Source organism: Oryctolagus cuniculus, chromosome 13 (genome assembly GCF_964237555.1).
Source record: "Oryctolagus cuniculus chromosome 13, mOryCun1.1, whole genome shotgun sequence".
Classification (NCBI taxonomy): domain Eukaryota; kingdom Metazoa; phylum Chordata; class Mammalia; order Lagomorpha; family Leporidae; genus Oryctolagus; species Oryctolagus cuniculus.
Genome location: NC_091444.1, coordinates 18,028,443 through 18,046,981, shown reverse-complemented (window position 1 = coordinate 18,046,981; position 18,539 = coordinate 18,028,443). Strand labels below are relative to the sequence as shown.

Genomic DNA, 18,539 nt, shown 5'->3' with positions numbered 1-18,539 from the left:
CCCTGTTTGTTTACAGGCGGCACCTGCTCGGCAGCCTTCTTTGGCCAGATCCACGGGCAGGGCGTGTCTGGGGGTGGCCAACTAGGAGCAAGACCCTTCTATTCAGAGCCGTTGCCCACAGCGCCAGCCCAGAAGGCAAACCTTCCTCTCATCAGAACGCTGCCCACGGTCCCCACGTGGAGAAGCCCCCAGCCAGCCCCCGCCCAGAACCCCTGGCCTGGTGGGTTTTCTAAATTGGGCAGGGTCTCAGGCTGTTCGAATCTAGCGAGGGTTAGCGCATATAACAAGAGGCACCTGTGCTCCACCAGACGCCGTGGTGAAACCCTGACCGGCCCACTTTACAAATGAGGCTCTCCGAGCCAATATCCTGGATGGTCAACCAGTCCCACTCCTCTGCCTCTCCCTACCACCACGTGAATGTCTTGTGCAATTCACGGAGCCTGGTCTCATTTAATTCGGCCCTTTGAACAGACGGGAGGGAGGCATTGCTCGGTCCCACGCTGAATGCAGAAATCGGGATAGCGACTGCCCTCTAAGTCACACTGTTAGAGGCAGTGCGCAGGCACTCAGTCCTGAGAGCCACCTGCCTGCCACGGGCCTCGCCCTCCCACGCGCTGCCCGCCCCCCGCCCCCTGGCACTGCAGGGGCCCGGAAGCGGGGAGTCGCCCAGAACAATGCAGGGGGATTAGCGCCACCCACGAGGGCCCCACCCAGCATTGGCCCTGGATCTCACTTCAAGGGGCTGCCGAGGGCCTGTGGAACTTTCCAGAGTGGGCGCCCCACGCCCTGCTCTCCTGCCCCAGGAGGTCCTCGACCAACCGTTTGTGTCATCGGTGCAGGGTCCTCTCCTCTCTCACCTCCTGGTCCATCTCGCTGGCTCCCACCCGCCTACCCTTTCCCAACTCCCCAGCTGTTTAGTTCGTCAAACTTGGAGGAAGACCAGACCCCGGCGGGAAGTCCTTCCTGATCCTAGTCTCACTCCCTCGGGGTGCCCTTGGACCAGACTGCGTCCTCTGCCTCCCGTTTATGGGGTCATGGTTCTTGGCCCCAGAGTTGTTGGCTTTGAGTAAGCTGTTTTTCCTCTGTGTGCCTCAGTTGCTGCATCCCACAACGGTTACTTAATCCCTCCCAGGGGAATGGTGAGGCTTAGACAGGGGTCTTGCTCAGCCTGTCGGGGGCATCCTGCTGCTCACCAGCCCTGGGCCCTGAGCCTTCTCAAGGGGGGAGGCAGGCTGCAAGGCCAGGGAAGCCGGGGGGGGGGGGGGCGGGGAGGGCGTTCTGGGTCAGCCCTGCCCTTGGGAGGCACCAGCTGCTGCCTCTCTGAAGCCTCAGAATGAGGGCCACCTGCCGCACCCCGATCTTCTCTGCCTTTGATCTTCTGATCCCGGGCCAGGGTCTCCCAGCCAAAGGCATTCCTGTCTCCAGCCTCCTCCAAGGAAAGGCAAAGGGCTGGGCTCGCTCCCCTGGCCCCAGGCTCTTCCGTCCTCCTCCTGTGCCCTGCGTAGAGCTGGGGCTGCAACAGGCCCCTCTGGAGTGGCTGTTGTTGGGAGGGGAGGGGGACATGGGGGAGATTGGGCATTGGGGCTCCCCCTGGGCATAGTACCCTGGGCTTGGTCAGCCCCTGCCGGGAGGGTGCCTTCAGCCCAGGTTCCTTGCCCTCAGCTCCCTTGGATGGGGAGCCCGGGGTGAGCGGCCCCAGCAGCCCCATGTGTATGAAAGAGGAGGAGGAAGCTCCCTACCCTCCAGAAGCTCAGGGGGAGGGGAGGTTCAGAGCCCCCACCACGAGCACTGGGGAAATTGAAAGTCCTTGAGGGCCAGCAGCCCCTCAGGGAGGGCTTCCTGGAGGAGGCCTGGCCTGAGGTGGCCAAGAGGGGCAGGATTAGCCTTGAGAAAGTGGCTGGGGTCAGCAGGTGAAGCCACTGCCTGGGATGCTGCACCCCATTTCTGAGCACTGGTTGGAGCTCCAGCTCCTTGCTAATGCACCTAGGAAAGCAGCACATGGGTACTTGGGCCCCTGGCACTCAGGTGAGAGACCTGGATGGAGTTCCCGGCGCCTGGCTCTGGCCTGCCCCAGCCCCAGCCCCAGCCATTGCAACCATTCGGGAAGTGAACCAGCAGATGGAAGGTCACTGTCTCCCTCTGTCTCCCCTTCTCTCTATCGCTCTGCCTTTCCAATAAACAAAATAAATCTTTTTTTTTTTTTTTTTTTTTTTTTTGACAGGCAGAGTGGACAGTGAGAGAGAGAGACAGAGAGAAAGGTCTTCCTTTGCCGTTGGTTCACCCTCCAATGGCCGCCGCGGCCGGCGCGCTGCGGCCGGCACACCGCGCTGATCCGATGGCAGGAGCCAGGAGCCAGGTGCTTTTCCTGGTCTCCCATGGGGTGCAGGGCCCAAGCACCTGGGCCATCCTCCACTGCACTCCCTGGCCACAGCAGAGGGCTGGCCTGGAAGAGGGGCAACCGGGACAGAATCCGGCGCCCCGACCGGGACTAGAACCCGGTGTGCCGGCGCCGCAAGGCGGAGGATTAGCCTAGTGAGCCGCGGCGCCGGCCCAAAATAAATCTTGAAAAGCAAAAACCGAGAAGATGGCTGGACTGGGAGACTTGCAAAGGGGAGAGATGAGTTGGGGGTGCCCAGGCTGGCAGTAAGTGGGGGGCTGATGGGCCAAGGCAGTGGGGGGCCCAGGAAAGATCAATGCGAAGGCAGTGGCCTTGGTATGGGACACACAATGGTCACGCACAGAGAACACGGGACAGAGCGCGGAGTGAGGCAGCCAGGAGCCGGAGGAACTGAACCGTGGGAGCTAGAAGGCACATGGTCTGCATGGTCCCCGAGCCCCACCGAATTGTGAGGGGAAACGTGTGCTCTTGCCGGCGCGTGTGGCCGCGTTCTGTCCCTGAGCCTGGGTGCTGGTTGTACGAGTGTAATTGCTCGTGACAAGTTAGCAACCTCGCGATATGTACTCTCTTATGTGTTTTATATTTTGTCTGTCATCCTTTAAATTAAGAGTTAGTCGGCCGTGAACCGCAGGCTGGCTAAGCACCTGCTCCCCGATTCCCACGGCATCCTGGGACTATGCCTCAGCTTCGTTCAGCTGAAGCCGGCTGTGTGTCTCTGTGCAGTCTGCGCGGTGCTCTGCATCCTGCTCAGGCTCTCGCACCTGCACAGGTGCCGGTATCGCCAAGGCCTTTCCCGTCCCCAGGCTGTCCTCCTGGGGCCCCTGCGTCTTCACAGGGTCTCCCCCCAATGCCCTGGCCACCCTTGCCTGAATGCACCCGGAAACCAGCCTTTGCATCTCTCCTGCCTGGGCTTAATGCGCGGGTGACTTTCCGACCCTCCAGCCTGGGATGTCTCTGAACGCAGGGGCTCTCGTGAGCCTAGACAAGGGTCGGGCACCCCGTGGAGGCTCCGGAACCCACAGCCTCGAGTCCCTGGAGCTCTCTGTCCATCCAAGCCAAGGGCCACGCACGTACCTCATCTTTGCTTTTTAAGAACTGGATGGATATTTTCAAAAAGAGGTTTTCTTTAAAAAAAAAAAAAAAAAAGAGAGAGAGAGAGAGAGTGAGTAGGAAAGGCAAAGCTTCTGAGTGTCAGGGTTCCAGAACAGAAAGCTAAGCCTTGGCTGGCGCCGCGGCTCACTAGGCTAATCCTCCACCTGCGGCGCTGGCACACCGGGTTCTAGTCCTGGTTGGGGCGCCGGATTCTGTCCCGGTTGCTCCTCTTCCAGGCCAGCTCTCTGCTGTGGCCAGGGAGTGCAGTGGAGGATGGCCCAGGTCCTTGGGCCCTGCACCCGCATGGGAGACCAGGAGAAGCACCTGGCTCCTGGTTTCAGATCAGCGTGGTGCGCCGGCCGCAGCGGCCATTGTGGGGTGAACCAACGTTAAAGGAAGACCTTTCTCTCTGTCTCTCTCTCTTTCACTGTCCACTCTGCCTGTCAAAAAATTTTTTTAAAAAAATTAAAAAAAAAAGAAAGCTAAGCCTGGCACGAGGAGCAGCTCAAGAGGCTGCGGCACGACTCAGTCCTCACCACACTGTCTGGGTTGGATGCCACATCTCCGGCTCCGCCCGTGGCAGAGCCAAATTAGTGCCACCAGCAGGTCTGGAGAGGGCTTCCTGCCTGTAGGCCCTCTCTCCAAGACAGGCCCATTGGCTGCAGCCCACGTCGGTTTCTGCTCTGTGTCCTGACCCCTGGCCATTGACTTGTGGATTGACGTACTCATTCATTCATTCATTCACTCATCTCATCACTCATTCCACCAATGTTTTGAGTGCCTGTGTGTGAGGGGCGTGAGGGGTTCCTTTCCTGGGACTCCCAGCCTGGTTTAAGAAACAGACCAGCAAACAGGAGTCAGAGCCCAAGAGGGATGAGCCAGGGTCGGGGGTGGGGTGGGAGGAGCACTCCCCCAGGGTTGAGCTATTAGGGCAGCTGTCCTGGAGGGAGAGCCACCTCTGCCACCCCCTTCCATCCTACATGAGGCTATGCCCTCCTGGCTTCCACCGCAGGCTCCCAGACAAGAGCTGCAGGCTTCTCGTCGGAACGCATTTCTTAACTACATCCTTGCAGTCCGCCAACAGCGACGTCCGTGGGTTCTTTCTTCTGGTCCCAACAGTCTTTATCTAAGTACAAAGTATGGAAGGCAGGGCAGGGAGTGGTTGCCCACAGGCTCAGCAGGTGCCCTGACTTATTCCAGAGATGCGCTTTAGGGCCATGCTGGACAAGCTCTGAGATGGAGGCTCCGACTCAGGAGGCCTGGCTGCCCCCAGCTGGTCCATGGGCCAGGCCTCAAGAGCCAAGCGACGGCAGGGAGTCGGCATCCATCAGGAGCAGCCCTCACCCATGTGTTGCTCCAGTCACTTCTTCACTAAGTAACTCACAGATGTGTCCGACAAGGGTGCCTGGCCACAGGCCCGAGCAGAGACTCACATCCTGCCCCTGCTTCGCTCCCCAGCTGGGCCCTCTCCCCTGGTGGTGAGGCCGGGATGGGCCACAGCCCAGCACCCAGCGCGCTGGGAGGCAGGGAGGCTGCAGCGATGTGTGGGTCCCACATTTCCAGGCAGAAGCCTCCCCTGGTCAGCAGCAATGCCTGGGGAGCCCGTGCATGGCATCTCCAAGGTCAGTCCTGGAGGCCACAGTCACTTTCTCCCGGGGAAAGGGAAGGGAAAGCCAGGCCACCTGCCTGCCCAGTGCCTGCGGGGCTGGGGAGCAAGGGTTCACTGCTGGCCCCTCCATCTGGCCAGGACAGGAAGGGGCCTGGGTGCATCACAGCAGGAAGGAGGAGAGACACTAGCAAGAACGCCCCAGTGGTCCCTTTAAAGCAAGTGGCAAGGTGTTGAATAAGGTGGTGTGTCCATCAGGGCCTCCAGCCCAGGGCAGGGGTCGGGGGGCAGCAAGACATCAGGATGGCCATGCTTCTGAGCCTGCACGTAGTCCCCTCTCACTACCCACTCTGCTCCCTGTCCATCAGTACTGGGCCTGTCCCCGGTTCCAGGGCTTAGCCAGGTATTTCCTGACCCCAAGCCCCACCCCCAGCAGGTCCCTCAGGGCCACACGGCATGGTGCCTCTGTGCCCCCATGCCAGTCTGATGGGTGAGGCTAATACTTTCTGGCAGGTGGAGGCAGGGCAGGCAGAGGGGGAGGCGGCACCCTGGGCTTCTGCATTCAGAGCAGGGGAGTGGGCAGCGAGGCGAGGGCTGGCGTGGCGTCGGCTGGCGGGGGGGCGGGCATTCCTCTTTCCGCTGGCTGCACATAGTTAATGGGGGGCCTTGTTCTGGCTGGGCACATGGCCCTGGAGGTGCTGGTGATGGCCGTGCCCTGTCCCAGCCCCTGGGATCTCAAGTCTCATGGAGCTAACACTGCAAGTCCCCCGGGACCCTGGCACCTCCCGGGCACCAGAACCTCCTATCTGTTGTCACTCATTCCTCTCTCCCTCCCCTCCCCCTCTCCCTCCCTCCCTCCCCCTCTCCCTCCCTCCCTCCCCCTCTCCCTCCCTCTCCCTCTTCATCTCCCTTTCCCTTTCCTCTCCCTCTTCCTTTCCTCTCCCTCTTCCTTCCCTCTCCCTCTCCCTCTCCCTCTCCCTCTCCCTCTCCCTCTCCCTCCCTCTCCCTCTCCCTCTCCCTCTCCCTCTCCCTCTCCCTCTCCCTCTCCTCTCCCTCTCCCTCTCCCTCTCCCTCTCCCTCTCCCTCTCCCTCTCCCTCTCCCTCTCCCTCTCCCTCTCCCTCTCCCTCTCCCTCCCTCTCCCTCTCCCTCTCCCTCTCCCTCTCCCTCTCCCTCTCCCTCTCCCTCTCCCTCTCCCTCTCCCTCTCCCTCTCCCTCCCTCTCCCTCTCCCTCTCCCTCTCCCTCTCTCTCTCTCTCTCACCATCATTTGTCTCTAATATCCTGGGGTCAGGAGCTATCACCTTACAAGAAGCAGGCATCACAAGATCAGAGGAGTTGTCCAAAGGCACCGAGCAAGTTGGTGGCAAACACAAAATTCCAGCCTGGGTGCACCTGATCCCATGCCCGCTGATCACAGAGCAAGCCGATGGCGATGGGCGGTGGACTTGGGGGCGCTGCAGACACAGCAGGAGGAGGAGGCCTATGGAACCCCCACTCTTCCAGCCCTCCCTGCCCACTACAGCCGTGGCGCAGCAGAGCTGGGAGAAGGGCTGAGCAGGGCGGATATTCTGAGTCCAGGGACCGTCTGTTGCACAGTCACCCCATCCTTATCTGCTGGGGATATGATCCCAAACCCCCAGTGGATGCCCGAGACCTCTCAGTATCAAACCCTGTATAAGCTGTGTTCTTTCCCACACATACAGACCGATGGGGAAGTTTAATTTATAAATTAGGCCTCGCAAGAGATGAATACTGACCAAGAATGGGAATCACTACATTCCTGAAGCTGTATTTAATTTAAGTTGTATTTAATTTAAGTAAAAGGTTTTCTTTGGGGAAAAAAAAGAAATGGAATAGTGCTAACAATATATCATAATACAAGCTATGTGAGCGGGCTGCCTCTCTCTCTCTCTTTTTTTTTTTTTTTTTTTTTTTTTTTTTTTTTTTTTTTTTTTTAATTTTTCTGACAGGCAGAGTGGACAGTGAGAGAGAGACAGAGAGAAAGGTCTTCCTTTGCCGTTGGTTCACCCTCCAATGGCCGCCGCGGCCGGCGCGCTGCGGCCAGCGCACCGCACCGATCCGATGGCAGGAGCCAGGAGCCAGGTGCTTTTCCTGGTCTCCCATGGGGTGCAGGGCCCAAGCACCTGGGCCATCCTCCACTGCACTCCCGGGCCACAGCAGAGGGCTGGCCTGGAAGAGGGGCAACCGGGACAGAATCCGGCGCCCCGACCGGGACTAGAACCCGGTGTGCCGGCGCCGCTAGGCGGAGGATTAGCCTAGTGAGCCGCGGCGCCGGCTTCTCTCTCTCTCTCTCTCTCTCTCAACATCTCTTGCTTAAAGGAAGCACCTTGCATCTTGGGTGGATCTCAGCTGCCAGCACCACTACTCTCACGCTGTGAAGCGTGATCAGGATAACTCTGTGACCCGGCGACACCCCCCGACAGCCCAGGTGACTCCCGAGTGACTCGCGGGCAGGTAGCACACCCGGCACAGGTCTGCTGGGTGACGATGACTCCCACCCCAGGCAGGGTGAGATTCTGCAACGCTACTTGGGGTGGCACGAATTTAAAACTTAGGAATTGCTTCTTTCTGGAATTTTCCAGATAATAATTGTGGACTGCAGCTGACCCCTGGAAAGTGAAACGATGGCTGGGGATGGTCCTGTGTTGAGAGTTAACGCCAGCACCCGTGCGGCTGTGCCTACCAAGCATACACGTGAGACATGTGATCGCAGCTAACATCCGTGAGTGGTGACTGCGTGCCAGGCTCCCGTACACTAATCATTTAACCCGCACAACGCCCCCACCAGGCAGGTACCGTATCACCCTCATTTTACAGGTGAAGAAACTACAGCCCAAAGAAGGTAAGCCTTTCCCCAGACTGGGAGAAGGCAGAACCAGGACCTGAACCCCAAGCCAGGCAGGGCGGCTCCAGAGTTTGTGCCCTTAGCCCCTCTGCTGTTCTGTGAAAAAAACACCCCCAGCCCTCCAGGTGATGTAAAGGCCCTGAGGACATCTCGGTCACGGAAGCAGTGAGTCTCAGGTGTGCCACCTGTGCCCGCCTCGGTCCCTCACCCCCTGCAGGTGCCACCCAAGGCCATGGTGCACGTCCAGCCCCAGGATGCCTGGGCTCCCTCTGGCCCTGGGGCCACCTGCTGCATCTGCCAGAGGCTGCCTCTCTAGCCCCTCCTCCCTTCCCTTCCTGCCCTGGGCCCCCAAGTCCACCAGCCTGAAAGTTGTCCCCATCAGGACTGTGACAATGGAAGAGGTGTGTGTGTGGCACCTTGTCAATCGGCAGATCCCCCCCCCAACAAAAGTGATCTGAGTCAGATTTATGACCACCTGGGATGAAAGCAGGTGCCGAGATCTCAGCGATCCTCCTTCAAACTGCAGGAGGACGCTCAGAGTGGGTGTAGGCGGCACAGGCTACAAAACATGTCCAGCAAAGCAGCAGTGAGAAGCCCTCTGCCACAGAACCGTTAATAAGTTTACCATGGCTGCGGCAGGGCAGCACACCTATCCATGGGGCCATGTGTGGCCACGTGAGGGGCGTGGCTGTGAAGGGAACCCTGGGTAAGCGGCTTGGTCCAAGTCACTCAGCCTCCTAGATGCTGTGTTGGGGGCCGGGGTCCATGGTGGTCTGAGCAGTGAGCTGGCTCCAGGCTCTGACTCTGCTGGGTCCTGAGCTCCCGCCTGTCCCCAGGGAAGGGAGTGGGGAGCCCAGGTCCTGTCCCAATTCTCATTCTACCCAGCTTTTGTCCCGGACAATGGTCCCCTTCCACTCCGGCCCCCTCCCAGCCTCCTAATCTGCTCTGTCCACCACAAAGGCAGGGGATTCGTTTACGGTCTCTTCCTGCCTCTGCTCTCACAATCCCTGGACACTTGATCCAGCTTCCCCATCCTCAAACACCCACCCCTGGGCTGCCCCAGATCTGGAGCCCAGGGGGAGGGGGAAAAGACTGAAAACAGATGCCAGTCTGGTGGATGGCCCTGTCCAGAGCGCCCCCTGCAGGCAGAGACCTGTACTGACTGTATCAGTGTTTGCGGGGAGGGTGATCCTGAGAGAAAGGGGACCCTGGGCAGAGACCCTGCCTTCAGGAAGCTCCCAGCCTGGAGGAGGAGGCATGGACCCTGCTCTAAGGGAGCCCTTCCTGCTTTCTGATGCAACACTTGACTCTTGTCCTCAAGAAGCCCGGAATGCTGAGAGCCCCTGCCAGAGACAGAGACATGGACATGCACAGTCCCTACCAGGTTACCTGATGTTTTCACAGGAAATATTTCACATCTCCAAGTGCTAAGCACCACTTCCACACCCCCCATAGGACCTTATGCATCCACCAGGTCATCGGGGTAGGACTGCTCCCCCGACCTTGTAAATGAGCATCAGCCCTGAACCCCAGCTCCCAGGTCAGCACAGCCCCCGCCCGGGGACCCCCGTGTCCATGGCGTCCAGAGGCAAGGAGGCCCCTGCCTGCCGCGTGCCGCCCATCCAGCCCCATGCACATCTCACTCCCCGCCCGTGGCCCAGTTTCTTGCATGCCTTGTCTGCCCTTGGAGTGCCCAGCACAGAGGGGAGAACAAGGGCTTCAGGGTGTCCCAGCTGCCCCAGCCTGGGGCCTGCCCCTCGGCCCTCTGTCTCCTCTTGTCTAGAAGAGGGCACAGCAGCGCGCTGGCGTCACAGGGGTGGGCTCAGGAGAAAGCACTGGGCACAGTGCCGTGCAGGCAGCCGGCATCCACTCCGCCCATGCTTGTCCAATGGATGGACGAGGGCTAGCATGAATGAACGTTTGCACCCAGCCCAGCCCGGGAGTTCAAGTGATGTCATCACTGATCATGACAAGGGGACGGAGGCACTGCAGCACGGGCAGGGTACTCTGGGGGAGGCTGGGCTTACGCACAGGCTGTGAGCAGCACTGTATACAGTGGACTGTGGAGGGGCAGGGAGCCCTCAGGTCCCGGAGGAGGGGATAAAAGCCCGTGATGGCCGCTCCCTTGGGCCCTCTTCCCCGGGGATAATTCAGGCTGGCAGCTCACACCAGGAGTTGGCACAGGCCTTGGCTGTACTTGGTCCCCACTCTCCTGGCTCCCCCAAATAAGGAAGCACTTTCCTCAGCCCGCGGTGACCCCAGAGATGTAGTGGGAGGAGCACTGGGTGGGTATGGTGACCCTTCTGTGCCACTATCCCTCCCCCACCCCTCCATTAGTCTTTCCACCTTGGCTTTGGGCCTGGGGACCACATCCCGATCCCTGGCGCTGGAGCAGTGGGAGGCTCTGGACACCTTCCTGCCATAATCTGGTCACTCTTGGGGACACTCCCAGCACCTCCTAGGGCGACGGGGAAGAGGGAGGCGGGGGGGACTGTGTTCTAGAATCAGCCCCCTGGGTCTCACTCAGCAAAGCCCTAAGCAGGCGGAGTTGTGTGGGACACACTGAGGGCCACCTTGTGCCTGCCTCAGTTTCCCCTTCCAGGTGCCTCTCCCTAGAGGAGACCAGAATGGGTAATAAGAGTGGCGCCCACGTATGGCTGTGTGCCAAGTCCTGTGCTGAATCACAGCCGGCTTTCCGAGAGCTTGGAGCCATTACCCAGTGCGGAGCTAAGGAAACCGAGGCCGAGTACTGAAGAAGCACATGGGTTAGGGCTGCAGTGAGACTCGAACCTGGGCCTTCCTGGGGGCAATGCTCTCTGTCCTCTGCGGCAGTGTGTCTGGATGTGTCGCTGAGACGGGGTCTGCACAGCCCCGGGGTGGCGTCCTGGGTGACTCCCCGGCTGCTGAGCCCCGTGGGGTTTTTGTTGCATTGACATATGCCCTGAGAGAAGGCAGGAAGCTCTGCCCTGGACCTCCTGCCCCAGGTGGGGGGGGACAGAAGTGGCCCAGTGTGGGTCCCCACACCCTCCTAGGCGCATGGCTTCCCCTGCCCCTGGAGGGCCTCCCCTGGCCATGCCCCCGCCCAAATCCTCCTGTTCCTCAGGACCCTACACAAGTGCTTCTCCTTCCCCCAGGCCTTCCCTGGTCACCCCATGCTCACCGCCCTGACTGTTGGTCCTCGGTGGATGCCCCCCGGATGGTCTGATGCAGGGGGCTCCCATGTCCAGTGCCCCTGCCAAGTCATCACCATAGGACCCTGGCTGCCTCACAGCGGACCTGACCCTCGGTGGTCCCCAGTAAGTGATGATAATCTGCACACTCGGGGGCCTGTTCCACCGGCCCCGGCCGCGGGCCCCAACACCTGCCTCCAGCCAGCCCCACTGTTAGACTCCCTGGGACCACTGCTGATGGACAGGAGGGGAAGGGGCAAATCACTGCTTACTCCCGAGAAAGACAGGAAACTGGAGCTGGGCTTCGAGGGGCGACCCGATGGGGGTTTTAGGTGCCCAGAGCCGCTCCCTTCCCCTCGGAGCCCTGACCTTGGGAACCAGGAGACACGAGCTGGGCTGAAATCCCAGCAGCAGCAAGTACTCTCTGGCGGTTTTAGGCAACCTGCTTAACATCAAGGTCTCAGTTTCCTCGTCTGTGAGATGGGAGAACACTGGCACCGCCCTTACAGATTTCCAGGGGACGATGGAGGGAAAGTCCCTGAGTATGAGTCTTGCCATGCAGTCACTCAACAAAAGCCGGCTGGGTCTGGTACCGGCTAAGGCTGGGACACCAGGGCGAGGGCAGGCTTCTAGGTAGGTGTTTCCGGGCCCATCGGGAGCCCTGGGGACCCGCCTGGTGAGCTAGTGTCTTTCTGGAAGGAGGCGGCCAGGGAACGCAGACATCAGCCAGGAGAGCATCCCCACTGCTCGCTGGAGCAGACGGGCGCAGTAGAGACCCAGGCATCCAGGTCTCCCTGGCCCCGGCCTCGGGCTCACATCTCACGGATTAGAGGGGACTTCCAGGGCTGGGAAGAGTTCCAGCTCTGGGGCATGGGCCTCCGGGGAGTTCTGTGGAAAGGGAAGATGGAGGCATGGAGACCTCAGCCCCGGAGGTGCCCTGTCGCGGAACAGCCAGGCCCAGCCCCCACCTGCCGGCTGCCAGCCCTGGCAAGGTGCCGGGGGCAGGGGGGGCGCGGTGCCAGCCCCTGAGCTCCCCGCCATGTCCTTTTGCTGCTTCCAAAATAACTCTCTGCTCACTGCCCAAGTTTGGTCTCTGGGCTGTTTTTCTCCTCCTGGGACCTGTTCTCCCACATCTGAGGGGCGGGAGGAGAGACCTGAACCACAGTGGGGGAAAGCGAGGCCTCCTCAGCCCCAGCGAGCCCAGTCACTTCCAGCAGGGGCGGGGGAGCACCCGAAACCTCTCCCCACCCCCTCTCGCACCTTCCCCAGGGGTCCGCAGCCCAGCAGAAGCCCTTGGCCTTCATTGGCCCCTAGAGTAAGTCACACGGTCCACTGGGGGCAACACCCCGGACTCACCCTGGCAGAAGCCACCTGTCCACCCTGCCTTTCCCAGGAGGAGCCTGCCCCACAAACAGCACTGACCTGGAAGCCCAGACCCTCCCTCCCCCTCCTTCTCTGCAGAGCGCCACGCCCCTAGGGCTCCTGCAGGTACCCCTGTGGGGAGGGGCACTTCCTCCCCCAGCCCAGCCTGAGAGTGGCACTGGCCCCCAGAGTGGCTGCCCTGAAGGTCAAGGGGAGGGGGCGGCCCTTTGGGCTCCAGAAGATGAGGCCAGGGTCCTAAGTCCCTGCCCTGCAGTGCAGCTCCTGGGTGGCCCCGGTGGCCTTGCAGGCAGACACCGTTGGTGTTTCCACGGGAAGATCATGGCACTTCGGCAAAGGACAGAGATGGGAGCAGACGCTCTGCGTGATGGCGGTGGAGCCAAGCCCAGCATCGGTGCCCACGCCCGGGTGCCCGCACCCAGGGCCCTTCCCTGGGCAGGGGCTCCCCACTCTGATGCCCTCTCCTGGGCCCTGGGCACCCCTCTCCCGACTGGGGCCGTCAGCGGGCGGGTGGGGCGGGCGGGGGCCAGCTCTGCCCCGAGCCAAGCTTTCTTCTCCCCGCTGCCCCACCCAGCCGCGCCCCTGCCCGCTGCTGCCAGAGCAGAGAGGTTTCCTTTTTCTTTTGCCTGGGGCTGTTTCCTGCCTTGCCTTTGAACTGGGGTGCTGGCTCCCACACACACTCACCCTCCCCTGGCGGCCCCCCAGTCTGCCGGGGGATGGGCCTGCCCGGCCCCCAGGCTGCACTTTGGAGTGAGGCTGGCACGGGAGGGCCCAGAGAACCTCGTTTCCTGGAATCCCTCCACCCTGCTTCGCCCTTCTCCCTGGCCTGGTCTGGGTGCTGCCGGCCTGGCTTCTGCCCTCTCTTCTCACACGCCCCCGATGGCGGCTCTCCCCGGGCTCCGTCCTGCCTCTCCCACTGTTCGGACTGGCAGCCGCCAGGTGGGGAGGTTGAGGCCCAGAGCTGTAGGATTTGCACAGCGGCTCCCAGGACCCAGAGACTGAGGGTCAGGACTCCCTGTGCCCAGGCGTCCAGCAGCAGGGCACAGGCGCTTAGAATCTACTAGACTGCAGCCGACAAGGGAGCCTTGGAGGTGAGAAACAGGACCTAGCGTGTAACACACACACACACACACACCCTCCTCAAATACACGCTTAGACACACACACCGCTTCCACACACACCCTCCCCCAAACACACACACACCCTCCCCCCACACACATACATACCCTCCTCAAACACATGTTTATACACATACACTGCTTCCACACACACACCCTCCCCAAGCACACATACACAATCTGCCCCAGAGACACACACACACACACACCCTCCCCAAACATGCACACACCCTCCCCACACACTCCCCAAACACACACAATCTGCCCCAAACACAGACACACCCTCCTCAAACACATGCTTCTACACACACACCCCTTCTACACACACACCCTCCTAAGCACACAATCTGCCCCAAGCACACACACAACCTGCCCCAAGCGCACACACACACATACCAAACACACACACACACACCTTCCCCGACACATCCTCAAGTGCATGCACACACACACACACACACACACGCACACACACACACCGTCCGACCTTTCCAGCAAGCTCAATGTCATTTCAGGTCTCAGGGGAGTGGCGAGCAGCCTGGGGCAGGGGCTGCATGGAGGCGAGGCCCCTCCTTAGCCCTGGCGGCAGTGAGTGGCAGGGACGGGGCTGGAGGGTGCCCACGAGGGTGTGAGCCTCAGGCCGGCGACAAACGGCTGCCCCGGCTGCTCTCCTTTTAGCACCTGTTCCCCGACGCTGGACAAGAGGGACTCGTAGTAGCTGCCCGGATTCCCCTGCTCAGAAGCAACCCGGCCCCGACTGCCCGGCGACCTTGGGCCGTGTGTCCGTTCCTGTCCCCTCACCACGTGCAGATGTGGCCAGACAGAGCGGGAGGTGTCAGCCTCCCTGTTCCCAACACATCGCCCCAGAGCGGGGGGCTCCATCTCCTCCCAGGCTCACCCTGGAGCCAGCCCCAGTGGGTCTCCAGGAGCCTCGCGGAGGCGACTTCGGAAAAGAGAGACACCCTCCGGGGACTGCGAGTAATTGAAGTCTGTCTGCCAGCCTTCCCCCACCTCCACCCCGCACCTCTGAGCCCGGCCCCGAGGCAGCCGTGGATTCTGAGTGTCAAAGCCCCCTACTGCAGCTGGATAGGAAGACTTTCTGTCCTCGTCCTCCGCAGAACCCAGGCAGTGTCGGCGGCTGCATCAGGGAGGGATAGGCTGGGGTGGGGCGGGGAGTGTGTAAGGCACCCATGGGTGTCTCCTGCGGGTCCCTCCATGGCTCTGTCCAGGGATGTTCCAGAACTCTCCGACCCGCTGCTTCCTGCACATGGAAGCATTTTAATCTTTTTCTTTCCTTCCTGACCGTGTACCCCTTCCTCCTCCAGTCCCCAGTGTTCACCCCCACAAGTTGGACCCCAGGCCCCCAGAACCATCCAAGCATCGAGAAAGGCAGTTGGCTACCCACACCCTCCCCAGCACACACCCCTCTGTCTCCCACCACACAGCATTCCTTGAGGCCTGCGCTCACGCACTGGGCTGGTTCCCTCCAGTGCGCCAGGCCTGCTGGCTTCCCTGCAGCTCTGCTAGACCCAACAGGAGGCAGGGTCCTGATGGCCACCACCTACGCGTCACCCCTGGAGGTACCGGGCTCCATGCTGGGAGCTTTGATTTCCCGGCACCCTCCCTTCTTCCTGTGTACACTGGCAGAACCTGAGGCTGGGGTCGCAGTGACACAGTGAGCGGCAGAGCTAGGAAGGGACCAAGGAGCAGTGGACCCATCAGAGAAATATGGCTGGCTGTGTCACCGGATGCAAGAGCCAGCTGCTGCCGGTGCTGCCAGCAAGGGAGGGGAGTCCCAAAACCTCCCTGCCTGGGCTCCCCTCCATGAACACGCTCACCCACGCCACCTTCGGAGGCCCCAGGCGGCCTCTTGAGACCACAAGGAAGAGGTTGCTCCCCCAAAGACCCCCACACAGCACCCAAGGATGCCCTCGGAAGACCCCACATTCCCTGAGCCCAGGAAGACCTCAGAGCTCCAGGGGAGCTGGGACAAGGCATTGGGAAGGTCAGCGGGGCACCTGGACCCCAAACGTGGCACTGTGCCTCCCGCCCCAATTCTTCCACTCGAACTGAGCCCGTGTGGACAGCCCTGTAGCCCCTGCCTCTTTATCCCAGGCCAGGGACCCTTCTTCTGCCCCCCCTATGGAAAAGCTCAGCAGAGCAGCCTGCAGCTGTTTGGAGCCACACAACCCTGTCTCCAAGTGCAACAAAGTCTCGCACCTCCAGGGTCTGAAACTGCAAAGTGGGACTGCCTGGGGAGTCGGGGTGCCGGCTCCGCTCCCGCACCGGCTGGCATTCCAGTCTGCCTCTGCCATCAGCCCCTGCGCTGTGAAGGACTCGCTCTGCCCTTCGGGAACACAGACATCATTCTCTCCCTCTCGCTCCTTCCCCTGGCCCTCAGCCTGTGCCTTTGGACTAGAAGAGGACAAACCAACTGGGAGCATTGTTGCCATGCGGAGCCTCCACGCCCACCAGGGCACTGCCAACCCAGAGCGCCCTGCCTGGCTCTGAGCAGTGTAGCTCCTGTTTCCTCAGAGCCCTGAAGCCAGGATGGGGTCTCCCCCTAGCCCGGAGGGACCCTCCCCTGGGCAGCTGTCCCCAGCCTTGCCCACCTGCTCTGCCTCCTGTGGGAAAAGGCAAGGCACCTGGGCAGGGCAAGGCTGGGGCGGGTTCCCATCCCCCCGGGGGGGTGGGGTGGGTGGGAGTAGGTGGTCTGGAATGTGCTCTCACCTCCTCCTCCTGCCCAGGTGTGGAGCAGCAGGAGCCCCCCCCACCCCCTTGCCGGCCCGCAGGGAGAAGCTCCTTGGAGCTGTGCTCATGAGAGCTGCCCCACCAGGGACCCCTTCACGCACCATCTCACCCCAACTCAGACTCTAAAAATGTTCTCTGGTTTTCAGCCTCGGCTCCTGCCCACAAATTAGCGTCTCCAACACAGCCTCCCGGGACAGGACTTCAGGGAGGTCCCTGGGGATCCGGGAGGCCTCTGTGAAGGGAGCTGGTGCTGGTGGAGCCCCTTCCGAGGGGACAGTCTCTGGGACCCCTCCAGGAAGACGCTCAGTCCTGGCAGGAGAGCAGCGTCATCTCTCCGTACCCCCAGCTCCGGTTCCTCCACCACCAGGGCGCTCAGCCTTGCTCTCAGCCTGTCCTGGGCACTGCTCCCTGGACAAGATCGCAGCAAAAGAGGCAGCCAGCCGAGTCCCTCCTGCTCGTGGTCCAGAGCCCACCTGCTCGGCTCCCAGGGGAGCATATCCCCACCCCACCCCAAGCCCAGGGTCGCCTGGGAGACCCAGCGCAGTACTATCCCCAGTCCCCCGCGGTCGGTCAGGGGAGAGCGCTTTCCAGGATGCCCACGCCACGGGGCGCACCCGGGCAGGTGCGCTAGGCTGCGGCCGGCAGACGCGGGTACTCACAGGTAAGCCGTCAAGGGGTCCAGGTCCCCGGGCACGGCGCACAGCCCGAGCTCCGAGCAGTCGGCGGTCAGCATGATACCGTCTTCCTGGCAGTGGCAGGGGGCCGGGCAGGCGGCGGCGGCACCGGGCGAGACGCACAGCGCGGCGCACAGCCACAGCGCGCGGAGCCCGGCCGGGCTGGGCATGTCGGCGGCCGGGCTGCGGGCACCTGGCGGGCGGGCGGGCTGCGCCGTCGGAGGGGACGGCCCCGCGGGCTCTGTTCGGCCTGGGCGGCAGCGCGGGGACGGCGCAGTCAGCGAGGGGCAGGCATTGTTGAGCGATCTTCGTTATTCGGTTTCACAGGCTGGGCTTGGCAAGGGAGGGAGACAGGCGGAGGAGGAGCCAAGGAAAGTTTCTGCGCCGCGGCTCGCTCCCCTTCCCTCCTTCCTTCCGAGCTGGCAGGAATTTCATCCAGGAAAGGGAAAAAAAGGAAGAGAGTGAAGAAACCCAAAGCCCCCGCAGCCAGAAGCTGGTTGGGGACCTGCCCTTGTTGGAAAGCATGCCCCAGGGCGGGCCCCCGGCGGTCAGGACCCCCTGCCTTTGGGGACAGCCACGGGGCCAGGTGGGACCCACAAGGGGCCCCCAGAAGAGACCCTAGAGACCCCCAAGGTCCCCAGGTCCCCTCTACGCTTCACCCGAGAGCAGGCAGACCAAGGGGAGAAGGTTCAAGATCCCACGGCTCAGGGGGCAGCCCCCTCACCCTGTCTTCCTGCACAGGACAGAGGAACAGGAAGGGTTGGCCCACAAGGGGTCAGGCTTGGGGGGTCCAGAGCAATGCGGGGCTAGGGCAGGGCCAGGAGGAACAGCCAGCCCACCGAGGGCCATGCCCCGACCTGGTTTAACTGACGAGGGTTCCCACCCTCTGTGCACTCCTGCATACGCTCATGCAGCCTCACGCAGGCTTAAGTCCTGGGAATCACCCTGATCCGGGCTCAGGACCCAGTGAGGCTCAGAGACTGCACTCGGTCTACCCAACCCAGCTGTCACAGCCAGCCTGGAGGTCGGCGAGTTGGCGCCACCTGGAGGCTCTGTTCTGCAGCTGCAGCCCAGCCACCCTGAGGCTGGGAGCCCAGGTCTGCCCCTGCAGCCCTATAACCCAGGAGGACTAAGGGGTATGGTGCTTATACTGGGGTCCAGCCCCATTCTCTCCTTAAACCTTACTGGACTGGCGGTGCTTCTGTCGTGCACCTGTTGCTTCCTGTGGTCTCTCCCACACTGAGCCCAGCCCCAGCATAGAGCTGGAGCAGGTTGGGGTGCCCCTCCCCCTGCCTTCCCCGTGAGTCAGTCACCCACAGTGCACACCAGAAACCAGGGGCCTCAGAAGCAGCCTAGATTCCTCCCACCCTCTACTCCATGCCCCAGGGCCCCTCATCGGCCCCTCTCCACTCCTCTGCTAACTCCCCAGCCTGCACAGCTGGACGGAGGAGCCAGCAGACCCTGCCACAGCCCTGCACGTGGGCG

The 18,539-nt window shown here is 61.7% G+C and overlaps 1 protein-coding gene across 4 annotated transcripts in view; it reads right to left on the bottom strand.

Moving 5' to 3' along the window:
- Positions 1-17,504, bottom strand: part of LGR6 (leucine rich repeat containing G protein-coupled receptor 6) — a 124,040-nt gene extending 106,536 nt beyond the window's left edge. The window contains exon 1 of one of the 4 annotated variants that reach the window (XM_017347859.3): positions 17,040-17,504. In XM_017347859.3, coding sequence (XP_017203348.3) covers positions 17,040-17,224 — 185 coding nt within the window. In that variant the 5' untranslated portion in view covers positions 17,225-17,504. The remainder of the gene's footprint in view (positions 1-17,039) is intronic. The other 3 variants (XM_008268587.4, XM_008268585.4, XM_017347858.3) reach the window with 3 other exon arrangements.
- Between the last annotated feature and the right edge of the window lie 1,035 nt (positions 17,505-18,539).